The sequence below is a fragment of the Triturus cristatus genome, chromosome 10, assembly GCF_964204655.1.
Source record: "Triturus cristatus chromosome 10, aTriCri1.1, whole genome shotgun sequence".
Taxonomy (NCBI): domain Eukaryota; kingdom Metazoa; phylum Chordata; class Amphibia; order Caudata; family Salamandridae; genus Triturus; species Triturus cristatus.
Genome location: NC_140593.1, coordinates 88577143 through 88597327, shown reverse-complemented (window position 1 = coordinate 88597327; position 20185 = coordinate 88577143). Strand labels below are relative to the sequence as shown.

At 44.1% G+C, this 20185-nt stretch overlaps 1 protein-coding gene and 1 long non-coding RNA gene across 2 annotated transcripts in view; one reads left to right on the top strand and one right to left on the bottom strand.

The window, feature by feature from the left end:
* LOC146788902 (receptor activity-modifying protein 1-like) overlaps nucleotides 1–18024 on the top strand; it is a 77240-nt gene extending 59216 nt beyond the window's left edge. The window contains exon 4 of the mRNA XM_085629957.1: nucleotides 17654–18024. Coding sequence (XP_085486083.1) covers nucleotides 17654–17927 — 274 coding nt within the window. The 3' untranslated portion in view covers nucleotides 17928–18024. The remainder of the gene's footprint in view (nucleotides 1–17653) is intronic.
* Nucleotides 1–20185, bottom strand: part of LOC146788901 (uncharacterized) — a 142914-nt gene that overhangs the window by 52895 nt on the left and 69834 nt on the right. The window lies entirely within an intron of this gene.

Sequence of the window (20185 nt, the reverse complement as noted above, 5' to 3'; positions counted from 1 at the left end):
TGTGGTAAAGGATGCTTGGTAAAGGCATGCAGGGTATTGCTTGGATTGTAAAGGCTGTTTCCAGTCAGTGGCCCTCTCTCCAATCCCTGTAGAATCCACTCCAGTTATGCATAAGGGGTGGGGTATGGTGGAGTGTTCCACTGCCTCTTTCTCCCTTGTTCCCGCCATTCTGCCATCGCTCACACAGAATCTACCTCAGACTTCCCATGGGGCAAAGAAGGATGTGCACTCCCTCCACTCCCAACGGTCCCACCTAAAGAATGAGAGCAGTGGCCCCTGTGTCACTACTTCAATAGCGATGGTGACATCAAGCATGGCTGCTCTTGGATGCCCACTCTGCTGATTGCTTTCCTAGGAGATGGAGGACCTCTCTAAGCTGACAACTGCCCTGGTGTGGCTGGCTACAGCACTCCATCCTCACCCCTCAGGAAAAGGGGTGGAAAACATCCATTCAACCTATCCCTTGAACAAACATGGGGATGAGTTATTTGTTGGCGTACATGGGTGTGTAGCTCATAAAGCCCTATGGCCCCTGGGAAGTATGCAATTCAGTGTAAACTTTTTTCTTTTTAAATCCTTCTTAGTTTTTGAGAACAATGGGAGATATTAAAAATGGAAACACTTTTGAAAGTGCTGAACTACATCAATTTTGTAACTGTAGATTGAGAACAATTATTGAAGTTCTTTAAATGTCATACGTTGTCACTTTTAAGAGTGTTTGATTTTACTAATCTCACAGAGTGATCGCAAACACTGAGCAAACTCATTATTCCTTTTTAGAGGTATAATGCTGGAACCATTGATGCTTTATTGCAGCTACTGAAGATGCATACTTTCAGTGACTTCCCGGCACCAGTATTGATGCCCAATACTGCCTGAGACCATCGGTACTCATCAATAGGTGGGCAATTCAGCCTCAGTGCCTGGGGCTAGTAATCCTTATTGCTTCCAAGGGGCCACCAAGCCACCTTATTGTCTTGACTAAAGCTACCATAAAAGGATACAATCAATAATACAAGCAGCTGAGTAAAACACACATGTGATTCAGATAAAAGATCCAATGAACAATGAATCATTTTAAGAACATCATATACAGTAAATCGGTATTCAGTCAGGTCTCGACTGCCTTGACATCCAGGCAGCCTGTAAAAAAATGATCACTGCAAATAAAACGTGAACGTTAGGCAGCATCTGCAAATAAACGAGACACACCTGGGTAAATTTTGAATTTTTAGCAGAGGGATTTAAAACTGCTTCCTGGGCCTGCTAAAATAATCCCAAAACATTACAAAATGTAGGGTGTCCTGGGGAGACCGGTTGTCGCAGCCGCAGGGCAACCTACATCCTGAATGAACCCAACCACAAGGTGAGACCAAGAGATGTGACAATTGACCAAATCAAAATCTTGCCAATAATAATCTGTCTTGCCTGTTGGAGACCAGAACTAAATAGTGCTCCATGCCATGAACTGTTTTAAGGAGCAAATGGTGTCTCACCAAGGCCCGCTCAAGAAACAACCCTTTTACAACCTTTAAATCGTGGGATGTCAATGAATGGGGACTCATAAATATGTCCTCTCTTCCTAAGGAGGCAAAAGCTACCTTCACATAGGTTAACCAAGGGATTTTGTGGGCAGCATTGACGGACAAGCAATCCGATAAAATCAGCCTATTAAGCTGTAGATCCTCCTTAGTCCAGATTGTTATCCAGCAATGTAAGGGACTAAGAGCGACTAGGTCTGCTATGCAAAGGCAACCCAGCTATAGATGGACTGAAAAAGCCGGTGTGGATTGTGGAACTTGGACAAGTCCTGGCTCTTTGACTGAACTGGAGGAGACCCAACCTACCCCACTCCCCCCCAAGCGATTGATTAATTGGAACCTGGACCAGTCACCTTAAAATTTCAATTACCCCGATTGTGTACATTTTTGCGTACCGCCAGATCTCGCTACCATACTGAGTGTGAGACAAGCATTTTGTTTGGTAGATCTGAAGTGAGACCTGGGGTCACCATGAGCCCATCCTGCTTGCAAAACTGGCCACACCCCGATGGTTTTGGCAAGCTCAGCACACTTTCCCTCCAAAATGGGTTTCCAGTACTCTTTTAGTTTAAAAGATCCCTAGATAGGGGAATGACAAAAGTTTGCCTAGAGTGTGTGGGCCCACTTTAATCGACTTAGCGGATCATGGGCCAAATGTCATGACATAGGACTTGGAGAGGTTCACCGTCAGGTCCAAACTGCCCATACAGGCCACAAATTGGTTCAGAAGGAGCTGCAGCCCCCGACTGTACAGGCCAGGAGGACCACATAATCGGCATGTAACAAAACCGGCAGTGACCTGGCACCTACCCTTGGGCAATCTGTCTTAACTGAAAGAAAGGCATTCTCAAGCCCATTAGCATAGAGGTGAACAAGAATGGGGCAAGGATGCAGGCCTGCCTGACTGTCCTGCTGGTTGGGAAGGATCGGGTACAAGCAGCGACATTGGAAAAACATACTAAAGTGGAGGTGTCAGCGTAACGATTAGCAAATAACAGCACTATGATCGGATCCACCCCTAGTTCAGGTAACATGGACCATACTTTCCCGCGATTCACCGGGTCGAATGTGGACATTAAGTCCATGAAGGCCAGGTGGAAGGATTCTGACCGGACTACTGTATACTTCTTGATGGTCAGAGGTGGACCTACCTGTCCTAAAACCATACTGAACATCTGACAATAGGCTGTTGTTATCCTCCACCCATACCAATAACCAATTGAGAATAAGCCTCCCAAGGACTGCATCAATCAGGAAGATGGGGCAGTAACACTGGGGGTTGTCCTTATCCCCCTTCTTTAACACAGGTACAATAACAGCTGTTGACCAGGAGGACAGGACCCCGCCTCTTACTGCTGCATTCAGAACCTGTGTCAGTGGGGGCCCCAGAGTTCAATGTCCTCCTGGAACAGGTCCGGGGGAATGACGTTGAGTCCAGCAGCCTTATTACGTGTAAGCGAGCTAATACCTGCCATTACTTCATCCAGGGTGAGGCCCATGGGGGTCCTTGCCAATGCGCCATCTACCGTGGCCTCTCTCACCGCTACCTCACCAAAATTATAGACCCCTGAAAAATGATCAATACTTTGGAGCTCAGAGATATGAGTGCACATTGGTGGATCCGTCGCTCCCCCAAAGCAAGGCCTATTAACAACTCTCCAAAAAGGAGAACTGTGTCCACTCTTGCTAGCCTGGGCAAGGTCTTTCCAGACCGATTCGGTAATTACCGAATTTTACCGATTCGGTAATATTTTCCGAAGGATTACCTACATACAAGTTACCACTTCTTAACTACCGATTCGGTAACGTTCGGTATTTAAGAAGTGGTAACTTGTATGCTACCTACATGAGGCCCTATGTGTGAAAAGAGCTCATAATACCCACCCCTGCGTAGGGGGCGCGTGTAATGCTTTATGAGAAAGGGACTCTTACCCAAACCCATGCCCATCCCTAATGTAAGGGATAATATAGAACAGCTACCCACTATAATAAACTAGACAAAGACGTCCATAGAGAAACAAAACCCAAACTGTGGAAGCTGGCACATATACATTTAAGCGTAAATCCATCAGGCATGTATACTAAACATTACATACATAGAACTGGCAAGGCAAAGACACTACAGTAGAAATCTCTCATCCGGAACATGCTTGATGTAGGAAAGAGAACGTAGATTAAAAAAAAATCAATTCAAATACATAAACGTCATATTTCATCTTGGCAGAAGATGGCAGCACAACACTGGGCAGAAAATGGGAAAAATCATGACGACAGCTGTGAACATTTTCATGCTGAGACTGTTGAATACAAGACAAGGTAAACGTGGTTGAATGCGTGGTTTATTGCTTGGTTAAAGCACCCACGACCGGAGCCATCCAACCGTGAAGAAACCAACGTCCAGAGTGACGTTAATCGGAATCTCCACGAGTGGAAGACAACGATCTGGAATGCAGACAATGAGAATACATTAGTCGCGTGAACCCAGGCGACTCTAATACACATAGCATTGAAACAGGGTATTGAAACAGAGTAAAACACCTCTACAACACCTTCCCCTCTTTGAGGAACAAGAAAAATAAATAAATATACATAACATTATTCCAAAACATAGTCTGTCAATCTACACGAAATTCTTCTGAAACGTGAAGATCTTTTTGCCGTTGCCACAGAAAATTCACCAGCCCCCGTGGCACTGGGCTGAATTTCAGGAGACAACGGCAAAAGTTCAGGGGCAACAGATTGAATAAGTTGACTCCCAGATGGTTCCAAAACACAACTTGAAAGAGGTATAGACAATGCACCACTGTCAGTAACAACGGGTTGAGCAATTTGTGCACCAGATGATGCCGAAATACCAACAGAAGAAGGTTCCTCATAGGTCAAATCAAACCAGTCACAATGTTCTGACTCTGAACAGGTATGTTGTCTAATAACATCAGCTTGAAGGGGAGATACCTTAACAAGAGCTCTCTTGTTCCACCATCCTTTGTTGTCAAGGAGAGCGGAACCTCTACTAACATGAATGACTAATGTAGGAGAAGAAAATTTTGATTGCCCTTTTGGAATCCTTTTGGGATTTTTGATGAGCACCCAATCTCCCCTTTCCAAAGGTTGATCTACAAAATGTTTGCCAGCATCAAAACGTGCTTTCATAGCATTTTGCTTTATTTTAACATATTCTTGGATGGAAGCAGGCTTAAGTGAAGCACTATCATCTTTGTGAAGCCAAGTGGGATTGAGATGAGTATGCACTTTCCTTTTCCTAAGCAACGTAAAAGGTGCAATGCCAGTGTTGGAATGTGGAGTGGTGTTATAAGCCCAGACCTTATCATGTACAAAGGATAAAGGATCTAATCTAGAAGATATTGCAGTCTGAATGCCCTCCTTAATTATCCGATTGCACCTCTCCACCAAACCATTAGAAGAAGGCGAGTATAAAGCAACCTTGAAATGAGAAATGTCATGAATCTTGAGAAAATAACACATCTTTTGTGACACAAAGTGTGTACCATTATCAGTGACAATGGTTTTATGGAAACTTTCAACATCAAACACTGTTTGCAAAAATTTCATAGCATTATCAGTTGACGCTGCATTGCAAAAATAGTATAACCATTTAGTACAGTAATCAATCAAGACAATGAGAAACTTGTTTTCATTAGGTAAAATATCATAAGGTCCAGAACAATCTAAACCAACTTTATCCCATGGGCCTACAGGAAGAGGAACAGGATGCAACAGAGTGGAAAGAGTCTTCCAATGTTTGTCAGAAAGAAGACATTGAGTGCAATTGTCAATCATTCTCTTGACATGTGCATTCATGGAAGGCCACCAATAAAATTGTTTAATGCGTTGACATGTCTTGACAACACCAAGATGTCCTTGATAGGCCGAATGAATGATTGAATTTCGTAAGGATTCAAGTGGAACAAACAACTCATGACGCATAATCATATTGTTAACTAAAGAAAGTTCTTCCGAAACATTCGCAAAAGCTCTTAAATCTGGAGATAGATTTCTGCGCTCAGGCCATTTGTTCACAATAAAACTCTTAACCTTGGAAAGTGTGACATCATCATTATAAGCCGAACTCCACTCGGACTCAGATATAGGTGGACATTCCGCAATAGCATCAATTGCAGCGACAACACATTCAACATCATCATCAACAATGGAATTTTCCTTCAAAGACATTCTTGAAAGACAATCCGCTCTGACATTTTTTCCCCCAGAAATGTGTTTTATGACAAAATGAAATTCATGAAGTTTTGATAGAAGTCGAACAAGCCTAGCAGAGGCTCTGTTCGAGGTGCTGCTTGAAAGCATGTGCATGAGCGGTTTATGATCCGTGTAGATTTCAAACTCACGACCCCAAATGTATGGTTTAAATTTCTGTATGGCCCAAACACAGGCTAAAGCCTCTCTTTCGATCGTACTGTATCTAGTCTCAGCTGGTAAAAGAGTTCCAGAGGCGAAGGCAACAGTGTGTTCAACACCATCTACCCATTGTCCTAAAACAGCCCCCAAACCAGTAAGACTAGCATCTACAGTAATAAAACATTTTGAACCATCAGAAAAAGGACATAAAGCTGGTGAGTCCTCAATAAGTTTCTTAACATGCTCAAAAACTATTTGTAGGTCGTGTGACCAAACAAACTTCACGCCCTTTCTCAAAAGATTCCTTAAAGGTTCAACAATTTAAGCATAGCCATGAACGAATCTGGCATAGTACTCTGCCAGGCCAAGGAATGAACGAAGTGCATCCCTATCTTTGGGAGGGGCGGCATCTCTAATAGCTTTTATCAATGAAAATTTGGGTTTAATGCCATTAGGAGAAAGTGTATGACCCAAATAGTCCAATTCTTGAACTGCAAATTTGCATTTATCATGCCTAACTGTCATCCCAGTTTTCTCTAAAACTCCTAACACTCTAGAGAGAATCAAATCATGTTCCGCAATATTTTTGGCAAAAATCAAAATGTCATCCTGGTAAGCCTGTACCCCAGGAATGTCACGGAATAGATTATCCATTAGTTTCTGAAAAATGCTAGCAGCTGAGGCTAGACCAAATGGAAGCCTCAAATATTTGTACGCCCCAAATGGTGTAACAAAAGTTGTTAATTCTTGGGACTTTGGAGACAAGGGAATTTGATGATACACTGACTTAAGATCCAAAAGAGAAAAGAACTTAGACCCACCCAGATTAGCGAGTAGATCATGAATCTTGGGTAAGGGATGACAGTCGACGATGATATTGTTGTTCAATGAGCGCAAGTCAGCACATAATCTGATCTCGGCGGACTTTTTATGAACTAAAACTATGGGAGAGACCCATTCGGAAGAATCACAAGGTGTAATAGCCCCCTCATCACACAAATTTTTCAATATTTTTTTTAATTCATCCCTCGCACTCAAAGGAAGAGATCGGACTTTATGAACAATTGGTTGGGCATTGGGCTTGAGACGGATTTCATGCTTGAAACCCAAAACTGTGCCAACTTTATTTTGAAAAACCTTTGGAAATTGATCGAGTATATGATCAACTTTATGAGTAGACACAGATAATTCAGACACCTGAATGTTCTCAGGCTCAAGATTAGAGTAATAATCATCTGGGATATCACCCAAGGTAATCGGTTGATCCGACCTGGGTTTGAGCATTAAACCCATTTTGGCTTGATCCAACCAACCCAAGATATTTCTACCTTTGAGGGCAACATATACCTTAGTGAAAGTTTTTCTACCAAGGCATTCGATCTTTGAATGGAAGTACCCTAACATGTCAATATCTTTTTCGCCATATGCTTTTGGGATTGACATCAGACACAAAAAGAGACACGCTGCTACCCCAATTTGAATGAAATGTAAGGTCTGATAAAATAGTGATAGGCGAACCAGAGTCAGCTTTGACCTGTAAAGGAATGGTACCAACAATTAATTCACACAATGGACCCTTGACTTTAGAAAAATCAATAGAATCACATTCAATAGACAATGAAACATCGTTGAGTCTAGTGGAAGACCACTCTAGATTCTCATCAAGTTCAAGGTTATTCACTCTGGTGAATCTTTTGCCGCCTCTGCAAACAGATGGAAAATGACCAATTTTTTTGCACAAGGAACATTTTTTTCCAGATGCAGGACAACTAGGAGAATTTCCCAGATGATTTCTTGACCCACACCTATAGCAAATGGTGATTTTCCTTGATGATTGTCTAAAAGGCTTCCTGACGAGATTCACAGAGCAGGAAGCAGATGGAGACTCTCCATCAACCGTGTGTACACTTACTTGAGCGGCTTGACTCTCTTGTAAAATTCTTGAAGATATTGTTGCACGTTCAATGCCCTTAGCAATATCCACTATTTCTGCAAGAGTGGGATTTTTACAACTTAATAAACGTTCTTGTATTTTTTTAGATGAACAAGAAAAAATGAACTGGTCTCTAATTGAAGTATCTGTACTTGGACCAAATTCACATGTGGAAGCGAGAATTCTGAGTTGAGCAATATAGTCTTCCACGCTTTCATCTGCACTCTGCTTACGTTTGAAGAAGTTGTGCCGCTCCAAAACAATACTGGGTTCATCATCATATTGTTTTTTTAAACGACACAGGGCTTCTTGGTATGTGTCCCAACCATCACCTGAATCTCAAGGAGGAGGAATAGGTGGAAGATTCTCAAATACCTGTTGGGCAGCGACTCCAAGACAACCATATAAAATGGCAACCTTGCGAGCAGGAGGATATTTGACCGCATCAATGGCAACCAAATAGTTTTCAAAACCCTTTAGCCAATTGCGCCAGGCCAAAGATGGTTTGCCGGGAGTCTGTAAAAATGGAGCTGGTGTTTGGAATTGTTGAGATGAAGCCATGACAGAAAAAACAATAAATATATAAACAAATAAATAAAAATAACACTGATCAATTGCAAAAATAATTGCAATAATGATTCAATAAGTAAAAAGCGTGCAGATCGCTGAGTACGACATGCACTGTTCTACCATGCAGATGAGAGTGTACATATTGCAGAAATAGGCGATGATGAAAGCGTGCCTATCGCTGCAAAATTTGACCTTTAAAACTGAAAGCTGAGAGCGTAGTGCAGGACTTATTAACGTGGTAACAGAAGCGTGCACAACACTGTAGAAAGGAAACAGCTTAGTTTGTGAAAGCGTGCCTATCATGGGTTGGAAGCACTTCCCTCGGTTAAAAACACTTCGTTTGTGGAAGCGTGCCTATCGCTGTAGGAAGAAGACAGCTTCGTTTGTAGAAGCGTGTCTAACGCGGTAGGCAGGAAACAATTCCTTTGTAATTAAATATGGACGCTTGACGCTGTCCCCATGGTTACGGCTGTACGTGATTTCTAGAGGAAGTTGGCCTTGTTTCGTTGTGTGATGTAAGGCGTGCGTACAGGCGGGGTTGTTGAAACAGACACAGCGCGAGGAGCCGGTTGGATTCGAACCGACGTGCGCGGAGAAGTAATGAGGAAAAGTCAAATATATACAACCTTTTCAGCAGTGCGAGGTCATGAAGGACGATGTGGAACAGAGTCGCTTCATCAGAAAGGTTGCTGACGTGGATGGAAGAAGCGATCAGCTGCTCGGAAGGAACACGGTGGAAATCCTTGGAGAGAGCTCTGGGTGGTGGTGGGTGCCGGAAGAAATCCCGCTCGTCGCCAAGTTGTTGAATACAAGACAAGGTAAACGTGGTTGAAAGCGCGGTTTATTGCTTGGTTAAAGCACCCACGACCAGAGCCATCCAACCGTGAAGAAACCAACGTCCAGAGTGACGTTAATCGGAATCTCCACGAGTGGAAGACAACGATCTGGAATGCAGACAATGAGAATACATGAGTCGCGTGAACCCACGCGACTCTAATACACATAGCATTGAAACAGGGTATTGAAACAGAGTAAAACACCTCTATAACAGAGACCCACTGAGACCCACAGCTGTGAAATTGTAGAAACAAAACCTTCCGATGAAATCTTGCACAGATGAGATGATAAACAATATCCTTCTAAGAGCGCACAAACTTGTGTTGAAATGCAGCTCAGCTGAGCTGATCTGTGTAATTATTTCCTTCTCAGAGCCAGTCAACTGTGAAGAGAAATGATGGAAGCTTTCCGTGCAGACAGTCTTTAAAAGCACTCACACGCAAGAGCTGCTCAGCTGTGAAGAGAAATGATGAAACCTTTCCATGCAGGCAATCTTTAAAAGCACTCACACGCAGCGTTGTGAAGCGTTCAATGGCATTCCAGAAAGAACCCTGAGAACTGATGACGTTATGATGCTGACTAATCACCGAATCCCTCTTCAGGATTCCAGTGCGTCATCAGTCACAGCAGGCAGCCCAGGCGTGAAGAGATCCTGCTCTAACGAACTTTCAATGAGGGATATGTGCACCGAGCTGATCCCCACTGAGACCCACACAAAGGTAAGCCTCCTCACGCTAGTGAAGACTCGTGCCTCATTTTTAGGTCTCGCCTGAGCCAGCGCTTTAGCGCTGCTCTGGCGAGAGCTATAGAAAACGGGGATTTGGAAGTGCAAACGAGTGCTTTTCAGGCCCCCAACTACAGTGCATGAGCGCCGGGCGCGCGCACCATTTGGCAGCCTGCGTGTACATTTCGCGGGCGCTTTGATGTTCTCAGTGAGCCGCGCGGCCACTGCGAACATCCAAGCGCCCGCGAAATGTACACTTTCACTTTAGCAGTAACGTTCGCACCTACTTGTTTTCTTTTGATGCCTCGCGTCCGCTTTACTGAGACGCGTTTTACGAGCATGAGAGGCATGCAAGTGACTCACCACCATCCCCCACTCCCGCCGGGCTCCAGAACAACAAGACTCACCCATACCGTGTCCAGGCAGGGGGCAGGTGAGCAACGATCCACTCCCTGGCGCACGTCGGGAACAGCCCTCAATCTCCGGCTTCTCTACTCTGTTCCTCTGCACCAGTCTCTTCGTGCCCCTGCTCCTCGCTGCTGTGGACATTGTCCGTCTGTGTTTGGGCTGTCACTGGGGTGCCCCAGCTGGTCACCGCTTGTTTTTTTTAGAAGTGAACGGCTATTGGCAGATTTATGTGTGTGGTTATGCAGATGCGTGAGTGGGTGAATGCGATAATAAATCATTGGTCGAATAAATAGCATAGGAAGGCACAGTGAAAACCAAAGGCACGGGGTTGGCAAGGCAGGATACGGACAGTTGGAACGAAGCGAATGGGCACAGAATGCCATCGAGGACATACCCTCGCACACAGCTTTGAATTGTAGACCACGGTGTCCGCGTTCAGCAGCTCGGGTTTTCTAAAGGATACGACACTTACCAGTCTGTGTACTTTCACAGTTGCAGCTGATACACTGTGGTTTGAATGGATGCTGGGCAGCTTCGCTCTGGCAAGGCTAAGCCGTCCCACGCAGCACACAGGAGAGTGAAAGCCTTCTAGGCCGGGGTCTCTCGAACTGCAAACTACATTGTGGGAAGAGAGATATTTTTAAGACAAGCTGTCTTTTGGTCCCAAGGTTCAGTGCGGCTGCTTCTAAGGTCCTGGCATTGTGAATGAAAAAGTGCTTCGCCTCGACTGGGGTAGTAATCTTATAGAAATGCAATTACAATTATCTACACTCTGCCTTTTCTCAGCGTCTCCCGCCTCCGGTAGCAACATGTTTATCTCTGTTGGAGGTACCTAACACTGCAAACATTTGCCCTACCAATGCAGAAGCAAGTCCTTCCCCACATGCGTGTACACAATTGCCCCTTCTATGTCCTTGTCACCACCTTTCTCCTAGATATCTGGTGCACTTCCTGAGAGGCTGGTGACTCTAGACCCTGACCTCACAGTGGCTAGCATGGCAGCATTGTGTTGATATGACACTGTGTACGGCGGTTGGGTAAATACCGCCGATTCATGTTCAAAGTTTGACATAACACTTAAATTAATAGATTTTCCTAAAGCGCGCAAGGAACAGTGGGAAGACATCTCGTAGAAAATGGAAGGATGTCTCCGAGCAGCAGCACCATGCACAGCCCTTTCAGTCTGGAGCTCTTTCAAGTTTCTGTAAGGTGTACTTGACATAAGCGTCTAACTCTGACCTTACCAGTCTGCGCGCCATATATTCGTTCCCGTTTGCAACCCTATCATGAGTAACATTGACCAACGTAAAATAAATAAGCTAAGTGTATTGATGAGTTATTGCACCCTCTTTTGCGGTCTTTGTGTAACTTCTAAGAACCAGGTCTGTGTGTAACTTGCAGGTTTGATCCTAGATTCCCAGTACCTACATACACTTGGCCCTTGAGTCTTAATCCCATAACGTGAGTCCTGTTAATTATGTAAAAGCAACACTCGTTATTTACAGCAGCGTGGACCTCTTAGACTGCAGCAGGAAAAGCAGCATAAAATCATCACAATTAAGTGATCTATAAAAAGTACACACTTAAAAAAGAGAGCAGCTTAGCGTGATTTTTAATACTGTAAATATACTAGGAGAGCGGGTGGGTAAAAGAACCTGCTACAGGTAAATAACTGTGTCTGATGTCTGGATGCAGCAATCTGCCTTGTTTATCTGTCCCTGGTTGACAAAATGAGTGGGCAACAGAAACCCACGTTACTTGTAGCTCTGTTATGATACTGCAAGACATGGGAGAAACTTAAACATCAAAGCACATTCTGAGTGAAGTGATGGTATATGATTTAAAACACACCATGACTTCTTCAGAGTGGCAGATGCTGGCATGCGGGTCTCAGTACAGAACAAGCATTTGCAATGCAATAGGTCTCGCATTTGCAAGAGGTTGAGCTATTGGCATTGTAAATGGCAATGCCTTTTATTTATGTGTTTTGAAAGCCTGCAAGCGGTGCGTAAACACGCACTACTTATAGTTGTTGCTTACAACAAGCAAGGCTGGCAGTAAAAGAAGCACAGTTACTGCCAGCCTTGCTTCTCGTAAGCAACAACTAAGTACAAAGTGCGTGTTTACGCACCTCTTCCAGGTATTCAAACCACATAAATAACAAGCATTTGCAATGCAATAGATCTCGCAGTTACGAGAGTTTCAGCTATTGGCATTGTACATAAAAATGCCTTTTATTTATGTTTTTAAAAGAAAAACAAAAATAAAAAGTATTATTATTTGCAATGTCAATAGCTCAAATGCGAGACCTATTGCATTGCAAAAATGCTTGTGTAACTTTCAGCCATGCTGCACAGCACCTAATCAGGTGTACAAAACTGATAAAGTAAATGTACATAGCCTATAGCTCTCCCATAGGTGAGACCTATTGGCACTGCCAATGCTTATTTTTCCTGGGTGGGTTTTTGCAGGTACTGGTGCTTTAAGTGGGATGCTTGGGCCACTGCGAGTCATGTGCTCCCAGGTTAAACCGTGTCCAGTGCTCCCTTTCACTCACTTACATTAATAAAAAATAAAATAAAAAGCAACGCTTGGTAGCAATCTTGCGTGTGGATCAATGTTCCTGAGAGATTTACTGTTTTCACTTGAGGGGCTACAGAGTTCAAGTTGATACAGATGGGATTTGAGAGCAAGGGAATAGAATTCTAGGGGTTGTTTTCTGGTTAAATCAACCGAAGCTAACGCGATAGAAAGGTTATAAATGCTTGTTGGTGATATCTGAGGAGGAGTGCACCGGCATCTGGACGAGCGTGGGCATGACTGGGTGTAGGGGGGGAGGAGCAGTTTGTTAAAAGCGAAGCAAAATCAAAGTATTGGAGCAGACTGAGCCATGTTCGGGGGAGAAATATTGATTTTGGCCCAGTGGAAGGACGTTCTTATTCGAATTTTAAACCTTAGCTTACGTGTTGCCATACTGCCCAAATGTGCAGGGGACAGACAAATATTGTCATAGTCTTGGTGTGGGAGGTCAAACATCTCCTCTCACGGTTCGATTTCGAATCTGATTTTAATTATTTTGGGATGATAAGGGTAATTATTGACCCCATCGCTATTATGAGTCCTGCAGGAAGACGGGGGGTAATTGTCTTTCACCCAGGGACTCCAGCTGCTCAGGGCAGTAGTCCTCTGAAAATATTAAAAGCACGAGCTCCAAAGGCATTAGTAGATCAACTCGGGCATGCTGGATGATAAAAGAGATACCCATGGAGTCGAATGTACCTGTAAAAACTTATTTTCCTATATTGCATAAGAGTTATTAGGGTGAAAAAACATGTGTCCTAGGCCGCAGCATGCGTGTTGGCGCCTATAGTTTGGAAATAGAGCAAGACCTATGTTTAGCGCATCAGCCAAAGTGAAATATTCGCAGTTAATCTTTACGGGCCTGAAAGAATACATGTACGTGTAAACGCTACAAATGAACAAAGGGGTTGGTTACAGCTGTTCGTATGAGCACGAGTTGCTCATATGCGTCACATCTTGCTGTTGGTTGGAGACGTCCTCAAAAACAAAGACTCAGGGAAGTTACGAGATATCTAGTGATTCTTACAGGCTTAAAACAATGTATTATGCCTTGTTATATTTAAAGGGAAGCATGGGGGCTATGTGCAGCTGTTTAAATAAGCACAAGTTACTTCTCTGCGCGCCAGCTCTGACTGTTGGTTAGAGGCTAGATCGAACAGTCAGCATAATTACGCGCCTATTAAGGGTTAAGAAATCCCGCAAGGAGAGCCACATCAAAGGCTCAACAGATTGCCAGGCAAGCTAAGGGTTATAGCATCCAAGTGAGAAATCTTACCGCTGTCCGAGGCACACGTCTCACACCATGGAAGTGGGATCCGGGAATTGACTCGTTCCATATATGGAGGCGTGTTAGAAGCAATGTACAGATTTAAGAAAAATACAGCAAGTGAAAACAGATTCGGTGCCTATGTTTTGCAGAGTTGATCCTAAAATGGCCAAGTAATTAACGAGCCTTCGCCGGGCTCGTGAGCATAATAAAACTAGAAAGTGAAAGTTAAAGTGATCGGGCGGAGGCAGAGGAGAATGCAACTTAATGACCCGTGACGGAGGAGACAGATGGTGGCTGTGTCCGCGAAAGTGATCAGGCAGTGCTTTTCAGGCTGCCAAATGGTGCGCGCGCCCGGCGCACATGCACTGTATTTGGAGGTCTGAAAAGCACTAGTTTGCACTTCCAGATCCCCCTTTTACAAAAGCTCTCGCGAGAGCAGCGCTAAAGCGCTGGCTCCAGCGAGACCTAAAAAGGCATCGTCATTTACACCGCCAATAGCTAAAACTCTTGCAAATGCGAGACCTATTGCATTGCAAATGCTTGTTAAATTAAAAAATGACAGTTGAAAAGTCGCCAACGACATCAGGTCTCAGAATAGACCAACAATAAATGACAAAAATGTGTCTCACCCGCCTCTGCTCCCTGTGACACTGAATCTGTGATGCGCCAAGATTCCACCACATCTTGTCAACACGCAATTATCCACTGCCAGGGAGAAACTTGGAATAACCAAAGCTTGTCAGAGTGGCTCCGTGTCACATCCTCAGCTGTCCTTCATGTGAATTCTCCACGCTGAGAATGACCACCACAGTGCACGTTTACAAATCCAAATCGATGTGTGAACTCACATAGTGGATACTTGTGGCACTTAAAGTCCTTTTCCTGGCTCCTCCAAAGTAACTGTCACATCCAGTAGCAGACAGACATTGCGCAGGACAGCTCATGACATGTTCAGCATACCAGCACAATTTAAAGAAGTTTAAAGTCATTACCAAGAAACACTCTTTTCTTAATTGCACTGCTCTTGTGGCATTTACACAGTACAGCATGCTTTTGGTGGGATTGCTGAATATGCTGTACCTTTCTCTTTTGTTGCGATGATTCCTCTTGTGTTGCTCGACGTGTTGCCTCTTGTATGCTTGATGTAGCATCGTTTATTAGTTGTCTGAGCTAGTAATACTTGTGGCTCCTTCTCACTCTCTGGACTCATTACAAATGTCCTCTTGCGCTTCCTTGACCAGTAGTGGAGATAAGTAGGCCAGTGGGAACGTCTCCAACTCTCGATTGTCGCCAAAATATGTTGTGTTCTGTGGTAGAAATAGACACTGGTAGCCAAGTAGATTTAACATGTACCTTTAATCTGTAGTCGGTTCAAGTACATCCAGATGGTAGGTAAGTACATCAGACAGGTAGTCCAGGTAACAGGTGAAGTATAAGTAGATTAGCCAGTAGTCAAGCCATAAGTTCCAGGTAGTAGGAAACCCCTTGTAGTAGCAACCCCACCAGGAGCAGCCTGCCTGCTGCTCAGCCCCTCTCTCTCTAACTGTCATTCCTCACTCACACAGACACCCAACATTCCATGCATCACTGCATTCCCAACATTCTACAGTAAACATGCACATTGGCTGAGCAGCAGGATGAAAGGATGAAGTGTTGAAAATAGAATAACTATGCAGGGCATAACACAAACCTTGTCAGGTCTATAAAAAAAACAATGGGAGAGCTACAATGCCATGTAGATCAAGAGGCCTGTGTTAAGAAGAGGCATCCAAAATGTATGACTCAACCAAGGGATTATCAAAATTAACCACTACTCAGTCCCCCGCCCATTTCTTGCTGTCCTCGCCGACCCAGCTGGACTAGATATTCATTAGTACCTCAGCCCAGATTTGATATTTGTTACTGACCGGAACCAATGGTTGCCCTTACTCATTGTGGCCAGAGATTCCGACTACTGCCTGGGCCCAAAATTGAAACTCTCTACTGACAGGGGCTAATAAGTATCATCATTACTGTCTTTGGCTTTCCAGACTTATTAATGACAGAGCAATTAATGCTCATTAATTCCTGTAGCTATTGATACTAAACTGCTGCCTGGGGCCATTGATGCTTATTAATGTAATGTGCCATGGAAACTCTTTTTGTGGCTCAGGGTGCTGAATACTGGCCATGACCATTTATGTTCATTACACGATTGATGCTTTTCACTGTCTGTGGCCACTGGCAGCCATAATGATTTAAGCCACTGATACTCCTTAGTGCCTTGGGCCATTGATGTTCATTACTGACAGCTCTTGAATTTTCATTTCTGGCTCGTGTAGTACTCTTGTTAATAGTTGTAGGAAGTAAAACTAATTTCTACCTGGTGACTTTGAGGTTCATTCCTACACACTTTAATACCTGGGGCGGATAAAAAAACAAATTAAAAGTTTACTTTACTTTGTTTGGGACAATAATGGCAACAACACAAACCCTTACCAATAAAGGAAATTCACTGGGTAAGGGCAAGCTGACATACTCGATTTGTAATGTCACTTGCTGGATAGTCTTTCAATCCACCATTGATGTACTGTGCTCCATTGCATCCTACTTTCCTTTGCTTATCTCTATTTGAACATTTTCTGTAGCACTCCAGTCAGGTGTAATTTGGCCTCATACACATAGAACAATAGATTACATGTAACAGCAGTAATAACAATAACAACAATTTAAACATAACACAACTCAAATGGGTATTAGAGAAGGGAAATCAATATACAAGACAAATGGCAGTCTTCATCTAAATATGCGAGGAAAGGGACAACAAGTGTATATTGGATGGAGTTAGCATTGAGGACCACTATGTTAGGAAGGTCTATTCTGAAAAGATGAGTTTTTAATTGTGTGCAGAATGACATAACGCTGAGGTTTTATCTTAATTTGCTGAGAAATTAATTCCAGAAGTTGGTAGCCACACCTTACAATGAATGATGTTATGCATGTGATGGTCTGAAATGAGGGCAATTCGAGAGTAGTGTATTCTTACTGACCAGATCTCTTTTACTACCAAAGATTTTGAGCAAGTCAGTGAGGTAGGATGAAGTGTTGGGACCATTGCTTTGTACACGAGACAGCCCTGTTTGAACATACTTCTCTCCTTTTGGGAGCTAATTACAAGCAAAAAATATGGAATGTGATGGAATGTGATCATACTTTCTTGAGGAAGGATGAAAAGAGTCTGGCTGCAAAATGGAATGTGGCTTTCAGGTGCTTAAAGGATTATCAGGGCAGACCTGCCAGGACTACATTACAAAAGTTTAGTGATGATATAATTAAAGTGTATGCAATAATAGTAATAAAATATGGTAAAGGAGCATGACATCCGAGGGATTCATACCTGCTGACAATCTCCTCTCTCTCATTTATTCCCACAGAATTTATAGCGATCTCTCCGAATGTACTGAATATGCCGCCCTTCAACTGCACTGTTACTGGCCCAATCCTGAGATGGAGCGCTTCTTCCTTCAGATCCACATTGACTTCTTTTCATCCTGCCCTTCTCCAAGTGCTCCATTCAGTGATCCACCAATGGGCCACATCATAGCCATGACCCTTGTACCGACTTGTCTGATCGCCCCAGCCATTGCGCTTCTCACTTGGAAGAACAGCAGACCGCATGTAGTGAACATGGACCTCATGAAACGTTAGGTTACATCATTATGCCTGAGACTTTGTTATTGTGGTCTTACAGTGGGACAGAATAGAATATAACACGCCTCCTTTCTTACACAATAAATCACATAACAGAATACCTCTTAAAATAATAGCTCACGGTTCTTAAAGGAAATGCTGTCCAAGATCAAAGGTGTATGCATCAGGAATTCAAGGCCAGCACACTGATGTGCTCCAAGCCTGGAACTTCAAGTCAGTGAGAGACATAAGTCAAATGTCCAGAGTGCCTTAAATAAGGCATTTCCTATGTAGGCATGAAGCAGTCACCTGGTATATAGCAGACAGTCTCCCTTGGATGACCTCATGGGCTATGACTTCACCACGAAAAACGCGTGGGTATATCAGCATGTTAAAGAGAGAGAAAACTCCATTGTCCTACTTCCCATGTGAAGGATCAAGTGTATAAAACAAAGATATCCCTGTGAGTACTTTAAATGAAATGAAATGAAATGGTATTTGTATAGCGCATGGCTACCCAGAGGCATCCCAGCGCTCCGGGGTTGGCTAGAGAGCAGGTGGAATTACGGGAAAAGCCAGGTTTTCAGAAGTTTGCGGAATGTAAGGAGGTTGGTTTCCCTGCGGATGGTGAGAGGCAGGGTATTCCAAAGCCTGGAGGCGTTGTAGGAAAAGAGGCGGCCCCCTGTCCGAGTTTTCTTGATTCTTGGGGTGTCGGCCAGGTGAAGGTCATCGGAGCGTAGCTTTCTATTGGCTTTGTATGGTTTGATCAGGTTTCTTAGGATGGGGGGACCCTTGCCCTGGAAGATTTTATGCGTGATGCAGAGGGCTTTGAAGTTAACTCTCTCCTGAATCGGGAGCCAATGGAGTGATCTTAAGGCAGGCTTAGCCGAGCACCAATTTTTAGTGCCTGTGAGAAGTCTTGCTGCCAAATTCTGGACTACCTAAAGCTTAGAGATGACTGTTTTGGGGGCGCCCAGATAGAGGGCATTGCCGTAGTCCAGTCTGGAGAGGATAAGCCCCTGAATTAGGAGCTTTCTTGAGTGGCAAGGTTAGAGGGGGAGTATTTTTTGTGTAGTTCGAAGCAGACCGTAGCAGACACCAGCGGTTTTCCTTGCTTGGGTTTGGAAAGTGAGGTCCTGGTCGAGCCAGATGCCCAGGCTTTTTATCCCTTTTTTAGGGGGAGGCGCCGGTCCCATACAGGTCGACCACATAGATTTGGGAATGAAGTTTGACTGGTTGTCCAGCAGTAAAAGCTCTGTTTTTTCGCTGTTAAGTTTAAGGTGTGATCTGTTCATCCAGCTAGTAACTTCTTTGACGCAGGAGCATAAGTCCACCGGGAACTGATCCGCCTGATTCAAAGTTACGATTAGTTAGGTGTCATCTGGATAGGTAACCAGTTTAATTCCAAAAGGGGCTACTATTTCCTCCAGTGGGGACATATACACAACAAAAAGTGTAGGGCTCAGGGACGAGCCCTGGGGGACCCCACAGTGAAGCGAAATGGGTTGGGATCGAGTGTTACCTTTGAATACCTGGAAGGTTCTCTTTTCCAGGAACGATTTCAGCCAGGATAAGGCCATGCCTGTCACTCCTGCTTTGTTGAGACGGTGTACCAGGGTGGAGTGGTTCACCGTGTCAAAGGCTGCACTTAGGTCCAGGAGGATAACGGCTGCGGATCCTCCCGAGTCAAGAATCTTTCTCGCCTCCTCCACAACTGCTATCAGTGCGGTTTCGGTGCCCTGACCAGGGCGGAAACCCGTCTGGGAAGTCTGGAGTAGTCCACCGGACTCGAGGTGAGCAGAGAGTTGGTGATTGACGAATTTTTCTGTCACCTTACTGATTCCCGGTAGTAAGGAGATGGGACGGTAGTTGCCCATCTCAGTGGGATCTCGATGTTTTTTTTTTAGTAGTGCCTCTACCATGGCCTTTTTCCAGTCCAGGGGAACGGTGCCCCTTGTTAGGGAGGCATTGATTAAATTAATAATGGGGGAGTTGATGGTAGGTGTAGCTGACTTCAAGATGTTAAGTGGTGCCGGGTCGAGCGGGGAGCCGCTCTTGATCAATTCTAATATGGGGGGAAATAGTTCCTCTGTGAGAGGGGTGAATGATTCTAAACAATGGGTATTATTCTGAGGTTCAGGTTTGTGGGGCTCTAGGTAGTGATCATGGTTGTTAGGTGGGAGGTGTTTTAGGATATTTTGAATTTTGGTGGAGAAGAATTCTGCCAATTCATCGCATCGATGGCCGGAAGAGTCAGGGGCTGGGGATGGGTCAGG